At 38.5% G+C, this 24,942-nt stretch overlaps 1 protein-coding gene across 1 annotated transcript in view; it reads left to right on the forward strand.

Moving 5' to 3' along the window:
* The window catches only part of rptor (regulatory associated protein of MTOR, complex 1), a 190,049-nt gene that overhangs the window by 96,847 nt on the left and 68,260 nt on the right, over nucleotides 1-24,942 (forward strand). Inside the window, exons 12-17 of the mRNA XM_048180091.1 lie at nucleotides 8,099-8,173; nucleotides 8,412-8,477; nucleotides 9,398-9,589; nucleotides 9,921-10,061; nucleotides 23,827-23,947; nucleotides 24,350-24,490. Of these exons, the coding sequence (XP_048036048.1) occupies nucleotides 8,099-8,173; nucleotides 8,412-8,477; nucleotides 9,398-9,589; nucleotides 9,921-10,061; nucleotides 23,827-23,947; nucleotides 24,350-24,490 (736 nt within the window). The remainder of the gene's footprint in view (nucleotides 1-8,098; nucleotides 8,174-8,411; nucleotides 8,478-9,397; nucleotides 9,590-9,920; nucleotides 10,062-23,826; nucleotides 23,948-24,349; nucleotides 24,491-24,942) is intronic.

A 24,942-nucleotide genomic window follows, 5' to 3' on the forward strand; every position in this document is an offset into this window, starting at 1 on the left:
CCCCTTCCTTCCCCACCACGCCACTTTTTAAAGTGTCCTTTGTGCGGTCCTCCACAGGTGCACCCCATCATAATAGTCACATGATTGTCCAATGACGACACAATGACGACACAGTACACTATTCCCCCTCTAATTCAGAAGAACTCGTCCTCGAGTCAAGATGATAATCCTTAGCCCAAACTGGCAATTTCCTTTGTCGTACAGGTCGAAGCATTTCTGCACTCTGCATTAAATCTGCTCCATTGTCCGCTGATTCAGATGCTAGCCCAGGGCTAAACTCCACAATTGACCCTGGCTTCTGAGTCGATGACACCGATGAACCATGTCGAAGAGGTCCATCCTTCTCTCCCAAGGGGCAAGACTGTCCCTCCATATGTCGTCTCTCACTTCCAACTGGAGGCACCGACTGAAGGACTGGCTGATCAACCGGCTGCTGCAGTGATGGTTGCTCAGACTCATCGCTTCCCCCCAGTCTCTCTGCAACAAATCGAGAAACATATGGTTTTAAACGGTTGTAATGAACAACTACAGCAGCGCCCCCTTCTGTTGACTGTAGTTGATACAATACATCCGACAGTCGCTCAATCACTTTGAAGGGACCTTTATAATTTCTCTGCAACTTAAAGCAAACTCCTTTTTTTCGAGCCTTATTTCGAACCCAGACTAATTCCCCCACTGAATAATATTGCACCTGGGCCCGAAAATCAAAATGCTTTTTCTGCTGCGAAGAAGCCTGTAACTGATGTTGCTGTACTGCCCCCACCACAGTAGACAAAGTCTCGGCCATGCGTTGCACATAATCATTTGGAGATTCAAAAGCCTCTTCCAAATTCGCATTCAACATAACATCCACTGGTAATACCATCTCCCTACCAAACACCACCTTATAGGGGGTAAAACCAGTAGTTGCATGGACACTGCTACGATATGCCATCATCACATAAGGTAACAATGAATCCCAATTCTGTTGGTTCTTATCCACAAAAAGTGACAGCATAGAAAGCAAAGTCCTATTAAAACGCTCAATGAGCCCATCTGACTGAGGATTATAGGGGGAAGTACGCGTTTTATTAATCTCCAATAACCGACATAATTCCTGAAAAAGAACTGATTCAAAATTTCTGCCCTGATCGGAATGGAGACTCCGAGGGACACCATAACGGCACACCCACTGCTCCACTAAAACTTTGGCAACTGATCGTGCTTCTTGATTAGGCAAAGCAAAAGCTTCCGTCCACTTAGAAAAATAATCTCCCACAACCAAAATATAATGATTTTTATCAATTGTTTCTGGAAGTGGACCCAAAATATCCAAAGCAACACGCTCATAAGGGCGAGAAATAGCAGAAGGGCACAATGGGGCCTGGGGGTTGCGAGTTGGAAGCTTTCGTGAGGCGCAGTCCGAACACTCCCGACACCACCTCCTCACATCCGCAAACCACCCCGGCCAATAAAAACGATCTTTAACTTTACCTTGAAGTTTTTGCACCCCTAGGTGGCCACCAGTAACGGCATTATGCAACATTGTCAGAACTTTTGGAACCAAACACTTTGGGAGTACGACCTGCACTTTATTGGCTGCATCAGAATTACGTGGAGGGACACGCACCAATAACTGGTCACGTATCTGAAGCTGATCCCACACTACTGCAAATTTTCGCAACCCTGGGTAACTTTCTATCTCCCCACGCTCCTCTGATGGCTTAATTAGCAAGTGAAGCAGCTGACCCAACTCACTATCCTCCCTCTGCAAATTAACCAAGTCATCTTCTAACGTTTCTCTAAACAGTGGCTTCTCACTCGAGTTAACCACTTGCACTACCCTTACAGGGCAAGTTTCTTCACTAGCCTCACCCCCAACCCCCTTAGGCACCTGATCCAAAACTGAATTCAGGCCTGGCAGTCTTGATAGAGCATCAGCGTTAGCATGTTGCTTACCTGACCTATGCACAATCCTGTATTGAAAGCTTGCTAGCTGTTCTAGCCAACGAGCCAGCTGTCCTTCAATTCCTTGAAAGTTATGCAACCACCGCAGGGAATTATGATCAGTACGAAGCACAAACTCTGCCCCTAGAAGGTAATGCTTGAAATGTTTGGTAAATGTCACCATACTCAGTAATTCCTTTTTGGTGGTTGCATACTTACGTTCTTGTTTAGTCAAAGACCGGCTGGCATAAGCCACAACACGTTCCATCCCTCCCTCCACCTGGGACAATACAGCACCTATCCCAACATCGGAAGCGTCAGTGTCCAAAATGAATTGTCTCAAGGGGTCTGGATATGCCAATACTGGAGCTGAAACAAGACATGACTTGAGTGTTAAAAATGCTCTTTGACACTCCTCTCCCCACTGAAATTTTCTCCCCTTTTCCGTCAGTTGATGCAGAGGCCTAGCAATCTCAGCAAAGCCCTTTATAAAGCGACGATAATAAGACGCCAACCCTAGAAAACTACGCACTTCCGTCTGGTTCCTAGGCACCGGCCACCCCCTCACTGCCTCAACCTTCGAAGGATCAGCCTTGACGCCTTCTGCTGAAATTATATGCCCCAGGTAAGATACCTGTTTCGCAAATAAATTACATTTAGAGGGTTTCACCTTCAAATTGGCTCCATACAAGTTCCTAAAAACTTGCTCCAAGCGTCCTAGGTGTTCCTGAAATGTCTTTCCAAAAACAATTATATCATCCAGATATACTAAACACGTAGTCCACTGAAGATCTGCTAAAATCAAATCCATCAACCTTTGAAAGGTAGATGGAGAGTTACACAGACCATAACTTAAAACATTAAATTCAAAAAGACCTTGACGTGTAATAAAAGCAGTCTTGGGTTTATCTTTGGGGTCAACCTCAACCTGCCAGTAGCCACTGGCTAGATCAAGAGTTGAGAACCAACAAGCATTTGCCAAACTATCCAGCGCATCATCTATCCTGGGAAGCGGGTAAGCATCTTTCTGTGTAACCTCATTTAGCTTCCTATAATCAATACAGAAACGTAAACTGCCATCCTTTTTCCTAACTGGTACCACTGGAGCTGCCCAGGGACTACAAGAAGGCTGAATGATACCATTATCCAACATTTGCTTTATCTGATCAGTTACTTCTTGGTGCAAGTGCAGCGGGACACGACGGGGGGCCATTTTAATAGGTTTAGCTGCTCCTGTATCAATTTGGTGACGAACAAGATGCGTCCTACCCAAATCGGTATCACCCGTACTAAAAAGTTGGGTATATTGCTCTAATACTTGGCGAATGGAATGCATTTGTTCTAAATTAAGACCCCTAGAATCTAACCCAAAATGGGATATCAAGGCATCAGCTGACCACCGAGTCATAACATCACACTTCTGATCCACTTCTTCTGCCCCTTCTCCTACCTCTATATTGGTAGACAAAACACCAATTTTCATTCCGTCACGCAAAGTATGGGCCTCCTTAGTTACATTAATAACGCGGACTGGCATAACACCAGCGGTTACTGCACACACCACCCGCGCCACCAACACATCACAATGGCGAGACAGAGAAGAACCAGGTTCCAACATACCTATTATCTTTCCTGGTGGCGCTCCCTCAACTGACCCCAAGATTATCACTTCACTGCGTGGAGGTATCCTGGTATCTCCATGAACTACAACAGGCATAGAAGAAACTGGAACATCAGTTTGCAAATATACTGAAATTTTTTTTCCCATCAGATAACAGCATAATTCCTTCAAATCCAACTTTACGCCAAATTTAACTAAAAAATCACTCCCCAATAACACATCACCGGGGCTTATATCTGCTACTACAAAGTCAAGAACTACAGTCAAAGATTCAAATTGACAAGTAGTTTTCCATTGACCTATAGCTTCCATTCTGCCTCCATTCGCTACTAGCAAACTACCATTATACTCCACTAAATCACTACCCCCACCTGTTGCTTCCAACCAAAACTGCTTAGGTACAATTGACACTTGTGCTCCTGTATCGACCAATAAGCGGGTCTCCACTCCCCCAACTTTACCGAGCATATAAACTCCAGCCATTTCTGGCTGGGACTGACACGCTTCCCCAGGTATAGACACAATGGAAAGAGGGGCGGACTCCCGGTCTACCGAGCCCGCCCCCTCCCGTTTCCCGAAACATATGGACAGTCTTTCTTAAAATGACGAGTACACCCACACTCCCAACAAGCTTCAATCCTATCTCGATTTTGTGAGTCTATTCGTGAACTATCCGATTTCAAATTCTTTGGATCGCGTCTATTTATGACATAATCAAATTGAGGACTCAAGGACGACGAATTCATTGTCACCTGATCTTGTAACATTTTAACAGTACTCTGTAAAGCTTTTACTTCTTGCCGAAGCCCTTCCACCATACCCACTAAAGCTTGGATTTGTCCATCTCTAGCTGGCCCCACATTTTCATTTACTACACCACAAACTTTAGCATTTGGGAGAGCTGTATTTCTTTCCAAATTTCTAATCAATTCAAGTTCAGATGCCAGGTTAATCGCCCCTTCCAAAGTAGCTGGTTTGACGCTGCGCAAGTGAATACGCGTATCGGCACAGCCTATATGGGCAATAAAATGGTCTCGAGCCAAAAGATCTCTCGTAGCACCATCTACTGACGGATATGCTTTTGAAATTAAACGCCTTAAAGCGTTTCCAAACTCACGCACGGTCTCATTTGGCTGCCTCTTACGGGATGAAAAGCTCACCCGATTCCAATCAGTACTTTCACAGGGCTCGAAACATTTACCCATTGCCGCCTTCAGTTGACTAAAATTTTGCCGAGCTTCATCGGGTAAACCACAATAAACATCCCGCGCACGACCTGACAACAATAAAGACATAAATTTTAATTTCAATACATCGTCCCAACCATTAATCCCCGCAGCCATTTCAAACTGATCTGCCCAATCAGACCACTCACGCCCCGTTCCAGTGAATGTTTCAGGCATAAAAACAGGACGAGGCGCAGGATTTAACTGCCCAAAAGCTTCAGCACCTGAAACAAGTACGGCATCGGCCCCGCTTGCCCCCCCAGACCTTGGCTCTGACATTTTGACAAACTGTAGGCTATCAAATATTTCAACGAGATCTATATGAATCACAGCAATTCGCTATGATCCCACCGCTGCCACCAGTGTAATAAACCTCGTTGAAAGCCAAAACACGTCTGTCAAAGAAATTCTCCTACCACAGCTATTTGATTTAGTCACAGGGAATTCACTTTATTTCACATGTACACAAATATAATTCCTGACACAGGCACGGGTAGATACGGCAAATGGGGGCAATAAACAGAGCAACCCGCAATTCACCACCACACCTTACATACAGTGAATTTCACACTCAATTCATTAAATATTTAGCACTCCAACAGCACGCTTACACAGCACACCGTGAACACACAAAAGGCACGTTTCTTCATTCATTTAACCCCCAACTTCCCTCCCATACCCGTTGTCCGTCATACAACAAACAGTCCATGAATACATAAATAAATAAATGGATAAAAGTTAAAAGCACTTCCCTCTCCCCAGGTCAAGGAGACCCATCCATAAGGGGTAAAGCAGAGCACGGGCAACTCGTGTCGTCCGCCAAGGAGCGTCCCTTCGCTGTAAAGAGGCGGCGCTTAAGTCACAAGTCCATTCATAAAACAGTCAATCCGTTTTCGGCAGCAACTTCGTCCTTGTGCTGAGTTCATAAGCACCACGCAAAAATCCGTCCCCTCAGCCGTGTCAAAGTTGGGTGATGCGTGGCGCCAGCAATCAGTGTGCCGAGGCAAGTGACACTAAGTCAAATCCCCCCTCTACCTCCGCTCTCTAATATTAAAGACAGCTAGCTAACTATCTATCTTCATCTCCGGAGGGCCTATTGCCCCCGAGAGACAGCAAAACGTACCCCACTAGTCACCGCCTTAGGCCCCCTTCCTTCCCCACCACGCCACTTTTTAAAGTGTCCTTTGTGCGGTCCTCCACAGGTGCACCCCATCATAATAGTCACATGATTGTCCAATGACGACACAATGACGACACAGTACAGTATTTTTTGTACAGTGGAGTGTAAGGGCAGTGGAAGTGAAAGTGGTCTCTTAGAGCAGTGGTTAAGACATCTGCAGAGATAGATGAACATTCATTCACATCCCTCACAGAGACTGCAGCAAGACATACTCCAATGCTGCTAATCAGGCTGCTACTTAAAAAAAATAAATAAATTAAAGACCATAAATTGAAAAAAAACACATTATAAAAAACCTAAGGAAAATCTTGAGGGAACCAGTGGTGAATTATTCGGTAACACTTTAGAATAACTCACGCTATGAAGCATTAGTTAAGCATTAGTAAATAGTTAATTCATCATTTATAAAACATTAATAGACATTAGTAAGCCATTTATAAATACAGCTATAAATGCTTTGTTCTTGATTTATAAGCATATCTATAATGAGTTTAATAATTGTATTTTCATACTTTATTAATGATCAATTTATCATTTCTAAATTATGTATTACATTATTCACAAACCAGTAATTTAGGAGTTGTCAGTGGTTCATAAGATCATTTAGGAAGTGTAAGTAAATGATTAATACAATATTTAAATGTACATTTATGCATCTTATTATTTAGATATATAGTATTAGTTACTCTTTGTGTTAATAAATGCTTTATTAACATATTCCTAGTGTCAAAACTACCTCAGTACTAACTTTAAAACATTAGAGAACAGCAGTACAGAAGATCACTGAACCTTTAAATCTCATTTATAAAAGCTTTACAAAGCATAAATAGTCCTCACTTTAGATGAGCTCACAAAAATAGTTAACTGACTACTTCTAAATGTTTTATAACTACCTGAATTACTCATGAATTGCAGTAGGAATATGTGTTAATAAAACATTTACTAACACACTAAGTAACTATTACTATGTGTCTAAATAATAAGATGTATAAATGAATGTTTAAATAGTTTATTAATCATTTACTTACACTTACTAAATGAACTACTGACAACTCCTAAATAACTGGTTTGTAAATAATGTAATACTTAATTTAGAAATAATAAATTGATTATTAATAAAGTATGAAATTACAATTATTAAACACATTATAGATATGCTTATAAATCAAGAATAAAGCAATTATAGCTGTATTTATAAACTACTTACTAATGTCTATTAATGCTTTATAAGTGATGAAATAACTATTAACTAATGCTTAACTAATGCTTCATAGTGTGCAGTTATTATAAAGTGTTACCAATTATTCTTCTGGGTTTTGAAATCATCCCTTTGTCACTCTATAGGGATAAGGGGGTTTTGCTATGGTACCATATGTTTTAACCTTACAAATGAGGGTGTCAACTATGTCTTTAGAAACTTTTACTGTTTGGAAATGTTCTTGTAGCCATTGCCTTTTTGAATAGCCATTTTATTCTTGTGATGGCAAAGCTGAATTTTTGTAGAACCTGTGATACATTTTTCCCCTCAGGATTATTTGATGAACGCTAAGTTCAAAAGAGCAGCATTTACGGATTTTTTTTTTTTTTAAACAATGTAAAAGTTTTTACATTTGACTTTTAATCAGTTTATAAAAAACATACCGACTCCAAACCTTTACTGTTCAGATATATACAGAACTGTTTATATTATATAGTGATCAGTATGTGTCATCAGTCCGTTCACTATAGCACATGGCACTTAAAAAACCAGATGAAATGGAGAGCACAAGCAGTTGATAGTAAAACTTGCCCTTTCCGCCCTGCCCACACTATCCTCCAACACACATTCTGTTTGAGATGGGACAAATAGCTTTTCTCTGTCTCTCTCTCTCTCTCTGGTCATTGCAAGGTCTGTTATTGTGTTATTGGTATATCAGTGAAGTGTCTCACGTGCTGCAGTTCAGTTTTCTTTAGAGGAGTATGTAAGTGTTTTATTCAGAGAAAACTCAGATGTAAGAAGTTTGTATCAGGCAGCAAAATCGGAAGAAACATTTGTCAGCAGTCAGTATGGTGTTTGTTTCATTTTTGTCACTCTTTCAATTCCTTCTCTTTTACACTCGCCTACTCTCCCTCCTGCTTTTCTCTCCCTCTTTCTTTTTTCTGTAGTCATGCCAAGCTGATCTTGTAAAAGACAATGGACACAAGTACTTCCTGTCAGTGCTGGCTGACCCGTACATGCCCGTAAGTATCATACAGATGGTACTGAATAATTTTCCACTTTGTTCAAAACAAAATCTGTTTTGATTACTTAATCTGCTGTGCCATATTTCCAGAGTTCAAACTAAGCTTTGTTTTTGGTTGGAATTTGGTGCACTTTTGACCAATCAGATCACGAACAGGCAGTGAAAAGAACACTATTAATTAAATGAAGTCTTGGACATATGAATCATTAGTTGTTGACTCCCGATTCTTTATCCAGGCTGAGCATCGAACTATGGCTGTCTTTATCCTCGCTGTCATTGTCAACAACTACAACACAGGACAGGTATGATATAGATGGAAACAAAGAAAAACAGATGGAGATCAAGATGATGAGTGAATCAGAGCATCTATCTATCTATCTATCTATCTATCTATCTATCTATCTATCTATCTATCTGTCTGTCTGTCTGTCTGTCTGGCTGTCTGGCTGTCTGTCTGTCTGTCTGTCTGTCTGTCTGTCTAAGATCTTGTCAGCTTCTTTCTCTTATTGTTATAGTAAAATTACTATAATAGGTTTACATTTAAAATGCTATTTATTTCTGTGATGGCAAACCTGAATTTTCAGCAGCTATTATACCAGTCTTCAATGTCACATGATCCTTCAGAAATAATTCTAATATGCTGTTTTGCTGCTCAAGAAACATTGGATAAAAATGTTAATGTCTTTTTTTTTTTTTTTGAAAGACATTAACATTTTTATCCATCAAGGATGTATTACATTGATCAAAAGTGAGAGTAGAGATTTCTGTTTCAGATAAATGCTGTTCTTTTGAACTTCCTATTCATCAAAAAACATATATACAGAAATCAAATCATGCTAATATGATACTCAGGTAACATTTCTTATTATTATTATCAATGCTGAAAACAGTTGTGCTGCTTAAAATTTTTGTGGAAATGGTGATACTTTTTTCAGGATTCTTGGATGAATAGAAAGTTCAATGAAGAGCATTTATTTGCATTTATTAAATCATATACAGTGTATATAATATGTGTGTGTGTGTGTGTGTGTGTGTGTGTGTGTGTGTGTGTGTGTGTGTGTGTGTGTGAATATAATATATAGTATTAATTAATATTATTATTTGAAAATTAGGGTCAAGAATGTACTCTCAGAATTATTTAGTACAATAGTTTTTAAAAATGTATTAAAATAATGTTTTGTTTTGTTTTTGCTTATTATTCATTGACCTCTCTGTCCATCAGGAGGCATGTCTGCAGGGTAACCTGATTGCGATCTGTCTGGAGCAGCTCAACGACCCTCACCCTCTCCTGAGGCAGTGGGTGGCAATCTGTCTGGGCAGAATCTGGCAGAACTTTGATTCTGCACGCTGGTGTGGAGTTCGAGATAGTGCCCATGAGAAGCTCTACAGTCTCCTGTCTGATCCCATACCAGAGGTTCTAAAAGTTGCCCAGTCTAATATTTTCTACTATTAGAAAATCTAGTAGTAGATTTTCTAGTGTGTGTGTATACAGTGCCTTGCAAATTCAGATTCTTAGCCAGGACCATTAATCTGCTATAATGCATTCCATACCTTACATAGATTTCTTGGTTTGTCTGTTTTTTCTATTCTATGTAGTGCAGGTTTATTCCTGTCCAGAATATGTATCTTTAAATCAAAAAACAGAGTTCTACCTTGTTACCATAGAAGCACCATATTATAAGCACCATAACCCTGACCATGGCTGTTGTGTGGTTCATTAATGTTCTGTGTTGTCTCATTGGCAGGTGCGGTGTGCAGCTGTGTTTGCATTGGGTACGTTTGTGGGGAATTCTGCTGAGAGAACAGATCATTCTACCACCATTGATCATAATGTTGCCATGATGCTAGCACAACTCATTAATGATGGCAGTCCCATCGTGAGGAAGGCAAGTTTAATGGAGTTTCATTATGGGCAGTTTTCCTCAGCATCAGATTTATTATCATTTTCTTAAGTCTGTTGTAAAGCTGAGAACGGTGTATTTTAGAACTGAGGCTTGTTATGAATCATGAATATCTCAGTGGTTGACAGTAACACATTCTACTTCCATTCGTTTGTCCAAACGTGCTGTCAAGTCATTTCAACATTTCTTGCCATTGTCATTTCTTGTCAACCATGTGTTTACAGTACATGAGGGAACAAAACTTTGTTTCTCTTAGAGATCCTAGTGCAAATTTATCATAAAACTGTTTTGGATTTTAAGCCTATAACCATAATACACATAGGACATTGCAGAACATAGTTTAGAATACATAGTATACATAATAAATGCAATGATTGTGTTGAGAATAGATAGGTTTTTGGGAATTGATGCCATTTTAATAGTCTATGGAATTATTGCAGTTGTTAAACAATCCTTGTGAAAGTGACATGCTGACTAATGAAGTCACTCTAATGAGTTATGAATTCTGAAACCCTGTCCAGCCTCACAATGGCATTGGTCAAGGGAGTCTTATGTCTTGGGGGAAGAAGTTATTTTGGAGTCTGGATGACCTGGCCTGGCCAGTATCTATATCTAGTCAGCAATGATTGCAAAAATGTGGTTTGAGTCCTCTTGGGCCTTGTAAATGCTAGAGTTCTTGGATTGTTGGGATAAAGGTTCCAGTAATGTTCTCAGCTGTCTTTACTGTCTGCTTAAAAGATTTAAAATGGGTAGCTTTAGAGTTCTAATGCCAGACAGTAATTCAGCTGGTCAGAACATTCTCTTGGTGCCCCCATAGAAGGGGGTAAGGATGGAGGAGGCATTATGGATGTAATGTTGAGGATCCAGGTACAATCCTCTGCGAGTACTGAATTGAGTTCTCTTTCACTGCATATTGTGCCTGAATGGTCCAAAACACAGAAACGCAGTCATCTGTATGTGTTTAAGGGATAGTTCACCCAAAAATAATAATAATGTGTGTGTATATATATATATATATATATATATATATATATATATATATATATATATATATATATATATATATATATATATATATATATATATATATATATATATATATGGGCTTGAACGGGTAAATACTAGGGGTGTGACGAGACGGGTATCTCACGAGACGAGATGAGACTCGAGATTGAGTTCACGAGACGAGACAAGATTTTTACACACTATTTTTAAGAAATCCTCAATGGCGAAATACATGACTAGAAAAAATATTCTGTAGGTGTATTTGAAATGTTTTAACTAATCATCTTGTAATGAATGTCATTTCAGCTCTAGTTTCTGAGTATGAATTATCATATGCAGTAAAAGACAACAATACTCAAGCACTGTAAAAGGTTTTGCCACTAACTCAACTGACTGGCTTCTCTCCTGTATGATTTCAGTCTCTTCAGACCTTACTGTACATGATTTATAAGCTTCTGCAACTTCTGACCTCCTAACTGAACTCCTTTCCACAAACTGATCATAGAAATAAAAACAGTATAAATAAAAATGGTAACACTTTACAATAAGGTCACATTTATTAACAATAATTAACCAACATCAACTAACAATGAGCAATATATGTGCTATAGTATTTATTAATCTTTGTTTATGTTAGTTAATAAAAATAGTCATTCATTGTTAGTTCATGATAGTTCACAGTGCATTAACTAATGTTAACAAATTAAACCTTATTGATTGTGCTTAATAAGATTAAGAGAAAACTGTTATTCATTTATATGGTAACACTTTACAATAAGTGCAACCATAATCGCACTCTCAATATTCAAAGTGCATATAAGACCAAATTTTTCTTTGATACAGAGCTAAGAGATGGTTACCACTACACTGCCCAGCCTAAAATAGCTTTCATATTGAGAGATATTTGCTTTCATCAGGGAGCCGCTTTCAAAATGCGGGGTATTGAAATCACGTTTGAATGCGCGCTCGTGTTTACTTTTACTTTCACTTTCACGATCATGCGTACTCTGTGAATATGGAGCGGCGGCGACCGTTATCCTACTGAATTAAATGTTTTTTATTTAAATACAAAGCAAAATGACAGTGGAGGCATAATGTAAATGTAGCGGTGGCACATTCTTTCCTAATCATCCTAACACTTTGTCATGGCAATATCACAAGACTACTTTTTCGCCTCGACGAGAAATCTCGTCACATTTTAGTCTCGCGAGATCTCGTGACACGAGATCTTGTCACACCCCTAGTAAATACACATAACTATGTGCCAAAGTGACCACGTATTTGCAAGTAAACAGAGCCATTTATGTCTTAAGTGAAGGTACAGTTCAGAAAGACAAGGCTTGAGTTAATGGATCAGTGCAGTCAGTCTTAAAGGGACAGCATCCAAATTTACCTGCTGTCATTATTAACCCTCTGGAGTCTGAGGCTGTTTTGGGGCCCTGGAGAAGTTTTGACATGCCCTGACATTTGTGTTTTTTTTTCAGTTGTTCATAAACATATTAAGGTCTCATTACACTATATTCAGCACAAACTAGGCTACCATAATATGTGAGGAACATGTATGTACATGTTTGTATTTTTGAAGTAATAACGTTTATGCGTAGTTATTGAAAAAACAAAAAACTTAAGTCACTGAAATAAGGCCACAAAACTAATATCATATATGTGTTCACAAGCCTTCGGGATATTTTAGGTTGTAGACTAGAGTTTTTTCTTCAAAATGATGTAAAAATTATCCTGCCTACTCGTTCATATAAAACAATATATTGATTTAAATTTTCTAAGACACTTTTTGTCAAGAAACACAGTATGCGTGGAGGTGTGAATCTTCAAGAATAATGCTGTGATTCACACCTGAAAAGATAAACACCTGCATAATGAGCCCTTTCAGTCAGGTAGGCTATATGAAAAAACCCTCTGTGAACATGCTGATAAAAGTATTAACGTAAATATACCACTCTTGACAATATAATATGTCCACGTAAATATGTCCACTCTTGATTAAAAAAAAATGATTTTTGTGATCTCATGCATGCACGTATTATTGCACATCATGTGAAGAAAATTTTGTATAGGCCTATTATAGTTTAAATTACAGTACCAGTCAAAAGATTGGACGCATTACTATTATGTTTTTAAAAGAAGTCTCAAGTATTTAACCAAATAATAGTTTTCTGTTTTAATATACTTTAAAATATCATGTATTTCTGTGATGCAAAGCATCTGAACATTTAGGCCTATGTTACCTCTATGGCATTTCGTATAGGCTATTATATTTGTTATATTATATAGCCTAAATGTTAATGTGCATTTGACAAACTATACATCATTAAAAAGATCTAAGACTCAAGCTTCACATTTTAACCTCTGTTTTACTTGTATAGTGACCTTAATTTGTGAATAGCCTATGTGTCAGGAGTTATGAATATGAAAAATGGAGTCATTACTTTTGACAAAACAACATCCATCAGGGCTTTTAGCTTAGAAGCATGCACATTTGGAGAAATATTGATTGATTCTTATATGTTTATGTCAGTTTTCTCTACAGAGGAGTAATATTTATTCAATATATTTATTGTCATCACTATGAGCGCTGGAAACTGTGTTTTCAATTCATACTTGCAGCCGGAGGGCGCTCTGTGCACATTTAGTCCACAAATGACTCCTAATGAAGAACAGGCATACCATGTGACATTCCAGGAACTAACAGAGGCTTCCATAGATCGCTAACCATGGCTATAACATGCAGATAGACACTTTTGAAGATAATAAATACACGATTGTGACGATGTATACATGTATTGCCTCAGAATTTGCGTCTGAATAGCGCTCGCTCCGTGTGCATGGCCGCATTAGCGAATAATGAGCTGACTCACAGACGTCTGACATGTCTCTGTTTTCATTCAGATTATATAAACAAAGAATTTTTGTTTTCGATTTGACTTACACGATTTAAAACCTGACATTTCAATGCTTCTTTAGACATAAGTCTCATTTTTTTGTGATTAGTATGCACTAAGTTACACTTCATTTTCTGATAACTATCAGATTGGACATCGTTCAGAGGGAGACAACAGATCACGCATCATGTTAGTTTTCTTTATTTTGCAAAAAGCACATTTTGTTTTTATTCTGAGTGTACACAAAAGAAGATATTTCACAGATTAAACTGCAGTATAACTCTTAATTGTATGTGCAAAATTGACAGAGTATTTTGAGTCTCTTTCACACTGGTAAGAAAAAAACGAGGTGGTATCACCGGCGATACCGCCGACTCCAGAGTGTTAATTCTAATCAAACAACAAAAAAGAGAGAAAATCTCTCACTGCTTGCTTTTGTAACTTTAATAAGAATAAATGTATATTTTAATTTACACAGTAAAGGCATTGTTTTTTATACCTTTGAATACTTTATACATTTTCTAGTGCTTGAAGTTTTTTCATGTAGGTCTATTTCGTCTGTCTTTGTTCTGTTGTAGTTTGTTTTCTTTGCTCTTTCCTTATCACAGTCTATTTGTCTTCAGTATTAATTTCCATCCATTGATGATAATTATGAAATTTCAATGATATGGAAAATTTTGATATAATAAAAATCTTATTTAAAGCAAAAATAACTATATTGTGATATATATCGTTATCGTGATATAAAATTACTCATATCGTGATATAAGATTTTGGTCATATTGCCCAGCCCTAGTATACAATAAAAAAAAAAAAAATTATAAAATGAATAAATACAGCCAAATCACAGAACCTGCAAAGACGATTTTAATATCAGTCTCAGGTAATAGTAAGGTTTTTCTGCTCACTTATGCAAGTTTATTTTAAACAGCCACTTTTATAAAATCATGTGAAATTTACTTAAATAGGGGTTTTCAATAAATTTGAATTATATCAATAAATAATCAATTTAAAGACATACGTCGTACATGATGTTCACAAACGCAGCACATGACCTTCTGTAACGCCCATGTCTAGAAACCACACACTCTCCTCTCCTCTCCTCAACAGAGATGTTAGTCTTGTATGAATCAGTACATGAAATCACCGGTGTTGAGTAATAATAATTTTAACTCAAATGACATTTAGAAAACAAGTCCTGTCCGAATAGTGATATAGTGTCATGGTTCAATTTCAAATGAGTGTGAAGTTATCATTTGCGGTTCAAAAGTTCATTAATAAATGGGTAATCAGTAAAAGGGTTGAAGACTACTAATCAAGACTGTAAAACACACACACACACACACACACACACACAGGTTTGTTTTTGTGAATTGTGGGGACATTCCATAGGTGTAATGGGCTTTATACTGTACAAACCGTATTTTCTATCGCCCTACACCAACCCTACTCCTAAACCTACCCATCATAGGAAACTGTGCACATTTTTACTTTCTCACAAAAACTCATTCTGTATGATTTATAAGCCTTTTGAAAAATGGGGACATGGGGTAATGTCCTCATAAGTCACCCTCTCCTTGTAATACCTATGTCATACCCATGTCATTATACAAATTTGTGTCCTGATATTTCACAAAAACGCGTGCACGCACGCACACACACACACACACACACACACACACACACACACACACACACACACACACACACACACACACACAGACACACACACAAACAGAGACCCACACACAGAGAGAAAGAATGAGACTGAGTGAGTGAGTTTGGTGGTGTTCAGATTAATTGCCTAGGAGGAGTATATCAAATTCCAGAGCATGCGTTTTTCAAACAACCCATAATAGCTGACTTCCTGTTGTGCTGGTGTATAACTCAGAGCACGAAAGTTGTTAGGCCCGATGAAGTCTATATGTGTACCGAGTTTCATACTAATACATGCAAGCGTGTTTGATTTATGGACCCCATTCAAGGGGGCGCCGTAGAGCCCCTGTGCCACACCCGAGTCCCAGAGTTTTTGAGCATGTTAAGGCCCCCAAAAAGCCCCAGTGGCCTTAGTGGCTTGGGCCCTAAAAACAATTTTCTCACCCTGAATCACTTTCTTCTGTGGAACATAAAATTATTTTAGTCATATTTTAGTCATATATTGCTATCCTTTGGAAGGTAATGTAATTTTTAGTCCAGTGATCCTGTATCTCTCTTCTCTCCTTCTCATCTTAGTAACATGCCAGTGGGTGGGGCCAATGACGTGATGATGTAGAAGTAGGCATTGATGTGATTCTGCAGAGGCAGTCTTTAGTCACACTATTACGTCATAATGTGACAAACTCTGAAACTAGTCATTTTTGGAGCTTGGATTCAATAAAAGCAGTTTTTGGACTAACAAGGAAGTTTTTAGTTCTGAAACTTACAAGGGTTTTAATAGTACAATGACCTCTTACATGTCAAAAGATCAAGGGAAATTTGATTTAATTCATGACCCATTTAAAGAACATTGAGACAGTTGCCTGGCTCAGGGGAATGTTGAAAATGACTATGAGGACATGTGCTGTGAGTTGGACTGCACAGTCCCCAAGCATATGACTAGGAATCTTATCTGGTTCATTAGCTTTACACAAATCAACATTTAATAAGGTTCTTCTGCCTTATCAAACTTGGATAGAACTCATTCAACACTTTTGACAGGAAGAATCACTGTCGCCAGCCACCTGCACCATGCTCTTTGTGCCTTTGGTGTTGGTGAAGTGAGTGGATAAATCTGTGTAAATTTTCATTTTGACTTCCTCATACCTAAGGGCTATTTCCAGATTTAAAGGCACCGTCACATTGTTTTTTTTAACAGCGTGGCCTCCACTGTTAGCCATGGCTATTGCTGTTCTTGTATGGTAGACTGCTTTATCGATGCACTTATTGATGTGTCCAGGTACTGACACAACTCCTCCAGGTCTATATGATGACCACAGTTTGTATAATTTTTAAATATTTCCCAATCTCTGCTGTTTATCCAAGACATTCCTGTAAAGCTGAGCTTGCTCCTTCTGGCCCTCAGTAATCAGCTTTGGAACAGGTTTGGTCCATTTGAGAAGTGTACTATACTGTATATTTCCTGTAAATTCTCCAGCAAAAATAAAAATGGTATGAGATTATGTAATTTGTAGCTTGATAAGAGTTATAATACGGAGTAATTTTAAACTGCATTCTTCAATCTCAACTAATCAAATGTGTTTCTGTTTTAAGCCACATGTTCTGTTATTAGTTTTTGCCTGTATTGTTGAAAGGGATAGTTCACCTAAAAATGAACGTTTTGTCATCATTTACTCACCCTCATTTTGTTTCAAACCCGTAAGACTTCAGATCATCTTCAAAACACAAAATGAAGATATTTTTAATGAAAGCTGAAAGATTTCTGTCCATCCATTTGAAGTCCAGGCAACCAAAACTTTGATGCTTCATAATGTTCATTAAGACATTGTAAACTTGTGATCCAAGTCTTCTGTAGAGACATGATTGCTTTATATGAACAGATTTAATTTAGGCTTTTTATTTACATATAAACATTGATCAACACGCATACATAAAGCTCATATACTGTATGTCAGATTTCCTGTATTGACTTGATTAGCAGTGTTGATTTATGTTTACCTATAGGGAATCAATTTTTACAAATATTTTGGTAATTATTTTATAATTATTATACACACAGCATATTAAAGTGTTAGTTTACCCAAAAAAATTTCTGTCGTTAATTACTCACCCTCATGTCGTTCCACACCCGTAAGACCTTCGTTCATCTTAGGAACACAAATTAAGATATTTTGATGAAATCCGAGAGGTTTTTTTATCCTCCATTGAAAGCAAAGAAATTACCATCATTCCAGGTCCAGAAAAGTAGTAGAAACATTGTTAACTCCCTGAGGTCTGAAAACGCGCCGGTGCGTTTTGCAGGATTTTTTTCACATTGCAGCAAATCAGACTTAAAATACTCCGTCATTTCTTGTCATAGAGACATAAGTAATATATCAATTGAAACTATAGAATGTCTTCTTTTGTTTGTGTACACTCAGATTAAAAACACAATGTTGTGCTTTTTGTAAAATAAAGAAAACTAACATGATGCGTGATCTCTCCTCTCCCTCTGAACGAAGTCCAATCTGATAGTTCTCAGAAAATTAACTTTAACTTATGAATACTAATGACAAAAAAAATGACACTTACGTCTAAAGAAACATTGAAATGTCAGGTTTTAAATCATACAAGTCAAATCGAAAACAAACATTCTGTGTTTATGTAATCTGTATGAAAAGAGAGCCATGTCAGAAGTCTGTGATTCAGCTCATTATCCGCTAATGCGGCCACACCTACGGAGCCAGCGCTATTCAGACGCAAATTCAGAGGCAATACATGCATTCATCGTCTCAATCGTGTATTTATTGTCTTGAAAAGTGTTTATTTGGATGTTAAAGCAATGGTTAGCGATCTCTAGAAGACATGCCGTTAGTTCCTAGTTCCTTTCTTCTTTATAATAATTTGTGGCCTAAAGGTGTACAGAGAGCGCCCTCCGGCTGCAAGTATGAATTGAAAACACCATTCCTGAAATGTCCTCTTCTTCTTTAGAATAATTTGTGGACTAAATGTGCACAGAGAGCGCCCTCCGGCTGCAAGTGTGAATTAAAAACACAGTATCCAGCACTCATAGTGATGACAATAAATATTACTTCTCAGTATAGAAAATTGACATAAATATATAAGAATCCATCAATATTTCTCCAAATGTGCATGCTTTTAAGCTAAAAGCCTATATGAAATGCCATAGAGGTAACATAATTGTTCAGACACTTTGCATCACAGAAATACATTATATTTTAAAGAATATAATAGAATACCATTATTTTAAATTGTAATAATATTTCACAGTATTGCTGTTTATGATGAGCTGAGACATTATTACAGAGGGTTTTTTTCACAGCCTACCTGACTGAAAGTCCTCATTAATATGCAAGTCATTTCAGGTCATTATTATGCAATTCTTTTGTCTTCTCAGGTGTAAATGGCCCTTTATTCATGCAGATTCACGCCTCCACGCATACAGTGTTTCTTGACAAAAAGTGTCTTACAAAAACTAAATCAATATATTGTTTTATATGAAGGAGTAGGCAGCATAATTTTTACATAATTCTGAAGCAAAAACTCTAGTCTACAACCTCCAATACCCAAAAGTCTTGTGAACACAGATTTAATATACTTGTTTTGGCCTTATTTCAGTGACTTAAGTTTTTTGTTTTTTCAATAACCACGCATAAACATTATTCCTTCAAAAATACAAACATGTACGTACATGTGCCTCACATATTATTGTAGCCTAGTTTGTGCTGAATACAGTGTAATGACACTTTTGTCATTTATATGTTTATGAACAACTGAAAAAAGCACAAATGTCAGGGCATGCCAAAACTTCTCCAAGCCCCAAATCAGCCTCAGACTCCAGAGGGTTAAAAAAAAGTCCATGTGACTACAGTGGTTCAGCCTTAATATTATGAAGTGACAAGAAAACTTTTTGTGTGCATAAACAAAACAGAAATAATGACCTTATTCAACAAATTTGTCTCTCCCTGTCATTCTCATAATCTATTTATGTTGCAGCGCTTCCAGGTTCTTTACTTCCTGCTTCGCTACTGTTTGGACGCTCTTGCTTACAGCTCTGCGCTTTGCTCTATTGCTTTTATATTTTATCTCCTAATTTTAACTACAGCAAATCAGCACAGTGCTCAAACGTCAAATCTTGGCACCAACAAACTTTTTAACTGGAAGAATTGCCAGCCTCCCACTGACGGCAGCCATCAGCTTACATTCCGGAGAAGGGAAAACACAGCTGCCTACATCCAAAAGGATTAGAAATAATATGCCTCCTCTGGTTGAAGAATCTACCTGCTGCACAAACTGCCACAGACTTCTACAAAGGATTGCAGTTCTTGAAACAAAGTTACTTGTGGGACTACCAAATCAGAAGGAACACACAACAGAGCTTCGTCATGGACGTCCTCAGCACACAGTCGGTGAGTCCCATGAATCTAATGCCTCTAAACAGACCATACTGAGTGTCGAAACTGATCAACATACTAATCGATGGCACAAACAGGGAGCGAGACCCAAAGGCACTCGAGACATCAGATTGTCACGGGTATCAAATATTGCAGTAGCATCCTCTACCCCAAACATTAGCTCCCTACCACCGCCAATACATCTGGAGAACAGATTTGAAGCGTTAATGAATGTGGGTGAGGAATCTCCAGACATGATGAATGTGGGTGAGGAATCCCCAAACATGATCGGACACAGATCAGATCAGCCAGCAGCTAACACTTGCTGCTCAAGTTCGAGCAGACAGCGGCACTCAGCTCATAGAGCTGCCGAGCCCAGGACTCTGATAGTGGGTGACTCTGTTATCAGAAACATTAGCAGAAGGGATACAACTACATGCTGCCTTCCACAAGCAACAGTTTCTGATGTAAACAGGGAACTTAAGAGCATTCTGATGAAATATAAAACTGCAAATCGACTAATCATCCATGTGGGGAAGAATGATATTCGGAAGGAGCAGTCAGAACTCCTTAAAAGGGATATCAAAGAACTTTTTGAAATGCTTAGAAGACTAAACGTTCAGTCGTTCATCAGTGGACCACTCCCAGCAAGAGGAACAAATAGATTTTCATGGTTGCTTGGGCTTAACACATGGCTGCAAAAAATCTGCAACTTAAAGGGACTGAATTTCATCGACAACTTCAATCTTTTCTGGAGTCAGTGACAAATGTTCACACATGATGGCCTGCACCCAAACAAACTGGGCTCAAGAGTGCTAAAGGACAATATCTACTTCTGCCTCCATCATCCTTCAGCAGTGTGTGCAAATCCACTCAACCTGAATGGCACAAACACACCTGGACAGAGTACAACTGACCACAGGACTTCATTTCAGCACCTGAATGGACATGCGGTTGACACATCCCACAAGGTCAATGATAACACCACGCAGCCACAACAGCCACTGCTCACGGGCACAATCCTGACTGAGCCCTGCCCACGGAGCTCACCAAGAGACAGTGACATGTTAGAACTACTCCAAGATTCAGCACCCAAGGACGACTTTTGGGAAAACAGCCAGGGAAGCCAGGACAACATATTACAGCCTCTGGTAACACCAGAGCAACAGCCCCTCTCACCGGACATGTTATCCCTCTCTCCAGCATCCCCTCTTCTGTGCTTCTCAGAGAAAATGGCGGAACTGGTGTATGCTGGAACCAAACTCTCCCACTCTTTTGCTGCGTGCCCCCAGATATCAACAAAAAAGCGAGCCCCGAAACCACCAAAGCCTGTGGGCCCAGCTCGGCCTCCCCCTCCTCCTGCGAGGGCATTGCTCCTGTGAAAGTCAGGAAGAAAAGTGGCAGACAAAAAGCACCGAGGAGAAACTCAACAGCAGTGCAAAATATGAAAAGACAATGCAGAAAAGCTGAGTGCATGTGGCGAAAGACAAAACTTGAAATCCACTATAACATCTATAAAGATATCCTTCATGCTTTCAATGTGGAACTAGGCAAAGCTAGACAGACCTTCTTATCAAATATTATAAACAGAAACTTAAACAACACCCGCACTCTTTTTGCTACTGTAGAGAAACTAACAAACCCCCCAAGTCAGATTCCCAGTGAAATGCTCTCAGACAGCAAATGCTGTGAGTTTGCTTCCTTCTTCTCTGAGAAAATTAATAATAATTAATAAATAATAGGTCATGCTTAGAAGGGAGAGGTTATTATGTGAGTATCGGTGACCAGAAGTCTGAGTGGACATCCATGACATGCGGAGTCCTTCAAGGTTCAATACTTGCGCCCCTCCTGTTCAACCTATATATGCTGCCACTGAGCCAAATAATGAGAAAGAAACAAATTGCATATCACAGCTATGCAGATGACACCCAGATTTACCTAGCCCTATCACCTAACGACTACAGCCCCATTGACTCCATGTGCCAGTGCATTGATGAAATTAAAAATTGGATGTGCCTAAACTTCCTTCAGTTAAACAAAGACAAAACTTAAGTCATTGCGTTTGGAAACAAAGATGAAGTTCTCAAAGTGAACATGTACCTTCACTCTAGGGGTCAAACAACTAAAAATCAAGTCAGGAATCTTGGTGTGATTTTGGAATCAGACCTGAGTTTCAGTAGCCATGTAAAGACAGTAACTAAATCAGCATATTATCATCTCAAAAATATTGCAAGAATTAGATGCTTTGTCTCCAGTCAAGACTTAAAGAAACTTGTTCATGCTTTCATCACCAGCAGGGTGGATTATTGTAATGGGCTCCTCACTTGTCTTCCCAAAAAGACCATAAGACAGCTGCAGCTCGGAATGCTGCTGCCTGGATTCTGAGCAAAACCAGAAAACATGAACACATCACACCAGTCCTCAGGTCCTTGCACTGGCTTCCAGTTGCATTTAGAATTGATTTTAAAGTACTGTTACTTGTTTATAAATCACTCAATGGCCTAGGACCTCAATACATTGCAGATATGCTCATAGAATATAAACCTAACAGATCACTCAGATCATCAGGATCAAGTCATTTAGAAATACCAAGGGTTCACTCAAAGCAAGGAGAGTCTGCTTTTAGCTGTTATGCCAGCCGCAGCTGGAACCAGCTTCCAGAAGAGATTAGATGTGCTCCAACAGTAGCCACATTCAAATCCAGACTCTCAACATATCTTTTTATCTATTCATTTGCTGATTGAGCACTGTGCTATGTCCGAACTGTTTGCATTTTATTTTATTCATATTATCTTTTTATTCTTTTAATTCATTTTCCTGTTTTTATTTCATTTTTAATGTATATTATATCTTTTATGTATCATCTTGTTTTTTCTGACTTTTAATGCATTTTAAATATTGCTGTCTGGTCGACAGAGCTGGGAGAATTAGGAAGAAAGCATTTGTGATTAGGTTAAAATTTGGTAAATTTGGATAAGGGGACAAACCATGGGGAAATTTTGAGCTATGGTGCATGGTTAAGAAATATATTTGGATTATAGTCAGGACACTTTCCAAAGGGGAAATTTGAACTGCGTTGCATAGATAAGATATCTCCGGAAGGGGGATTAGTGCTGTGTGGCGCAGTTTGAGATGTCTTGGCAAAAGGGGAGATTGAAACTTTGTTTATCAGTTTGAAGTGTCTTAACAGCAGTCCTGTTGTGTGAGGAAGATCCATTTAGATCTGCTCTGATGGATAGATCCGTTTAGATCCACTCTGACGGACAACAATAACAACAACAACAACAAAAAACTCCCTAAGACTTCCTAGCTCATCCATCCAGATAGCAAAATTCTCTGTTTTTACTGTTATTTTTATTCCTTATGTTCTATTTTTATTATTCCTCTTTATGTAAAGCACTTTGAATTACCATTGTGTATGAAATGTGCTATACAAATAAAATTGCCTTGCCTTGCCTTACGTCCAAACGCTTGCTCAGTATATCAATATATGATGTTGACGCAGGAGCCGGCCAATACTAAGCCGGCATTCGGACGTAGAGCCTGAAAGCACTGCAATGTAAATAGCCACTACTACACTACCTGATCAAAAATAGTGACATGTAGTGACGCTTTTTGACATGCTGTGATGCTTACCTGACTCAGGTTGATTTATATTGACTCTTGATTATCTGTATTGGTGGCTCATGCTGACCTGTAGTGACTTATTTAACTTTGTGGGGCTCATGATGACCTTTACTTTCATGATGTTTACTTTCAATAACTTTTGTTTTTCCTATATTTTGTCATGTTTAGGAGCTGGTTGTTGCTCTTAGTCACCTAGTGGTGCAGTATGAGAGTAATTTCTGTACTGTGGCTCTGCAGTTCATGGAGGAAGAGAAAAACTATGCTGTACCTTCACCTGCCAATTCCACAGGTAATTATTTTTAAAGAGTTTTAGATAGACAATAATATTTTCTCAGTGGTTTATAGAATGAAAATTTCCAAATGGAATACTAAAGTACTGCTTAATGTATACTGCTCAATATACTAAATTTATGCCACATTTCAGATTAAGTGATACTACATTGTCATATTATGATGATGTTTAAGTCAGAGAGTAGATGTTAAAATTTGTGGTTGATATTTCTACTTGTTCATTCAACACATTGGTATTAAGATTTTAAGTGTGCATTTTGCCAAATGTATTTGGTTGGGCAGATAATCCATAAATACAGAATTAGTAGTTAGTAGTATGCTGTTCCAAACATAGTCATGGTCCATTGGTTATCCGTTATGTCCAGTTGCCGCTGACCTTTGACTTGTTTTGTTTATGTAGAGACAGGGAATGTTACCCCGGGTAGGGACAGTCCCGCCATCCCTCGTTTACGATCAGTGAACTCTTACACAAACCTCAGAGCGGCCACCACCTCTCGAACCCTCAATAAGAGCCTTCAGAACCTCAACCTCAACGAGGAGGGTGAGTCAAACTCCACTCTATATCACTAAGCCTGAAATCTTATTCCCAACTGTTTTAAAAGAAAAACATATATACCACTCATAACAGTTTTTGCAGTCAACTTGATTGCCAAAAATGATGTTGCTTTACTGTGAAACATGCTTGATATTAAAGCGCCTTATTAAAAGTGTAATAAGCCAGGAAAGAGAGATCAGTTTGGTACTTGCACATTATCTGATGCTATCTTCTCTGAGATGTGGAACGCAGACAAGCAAAGGATACTTTGAGCTCAGATGCTCAACTAAAAGATCAAATGCACACATGAAGGCCTGTTCACACCAAGAACAATAACTATAATGATAACTATATTAACATCTGTTTATTCTTACCGCACGCTGCAGTTTTGTTATCTGCCGATTGAAATCATTGAGCTCTTTAAAGTCTGGTGTATTCTGATTGGATACCATTTCTCT

Source organism: Megalobrama amblycephala, unplaced genomic scaffold (assembly GCF_018812025.1).
Source record: "Megalobrama amblycephala isolate DHTTF-2021 unplaced genomic scaffold, ASM1881202v1 scaffold424, whole genome shotgun sequence".
Classification (NCBI taxonomy): domain Eukaryota; kingdom Metazoa; phylum Chordata; class Actinopteri; order Cypriniformes; family Xenocyprididae; genus Megalobrama; species Megalobrama amblycephala.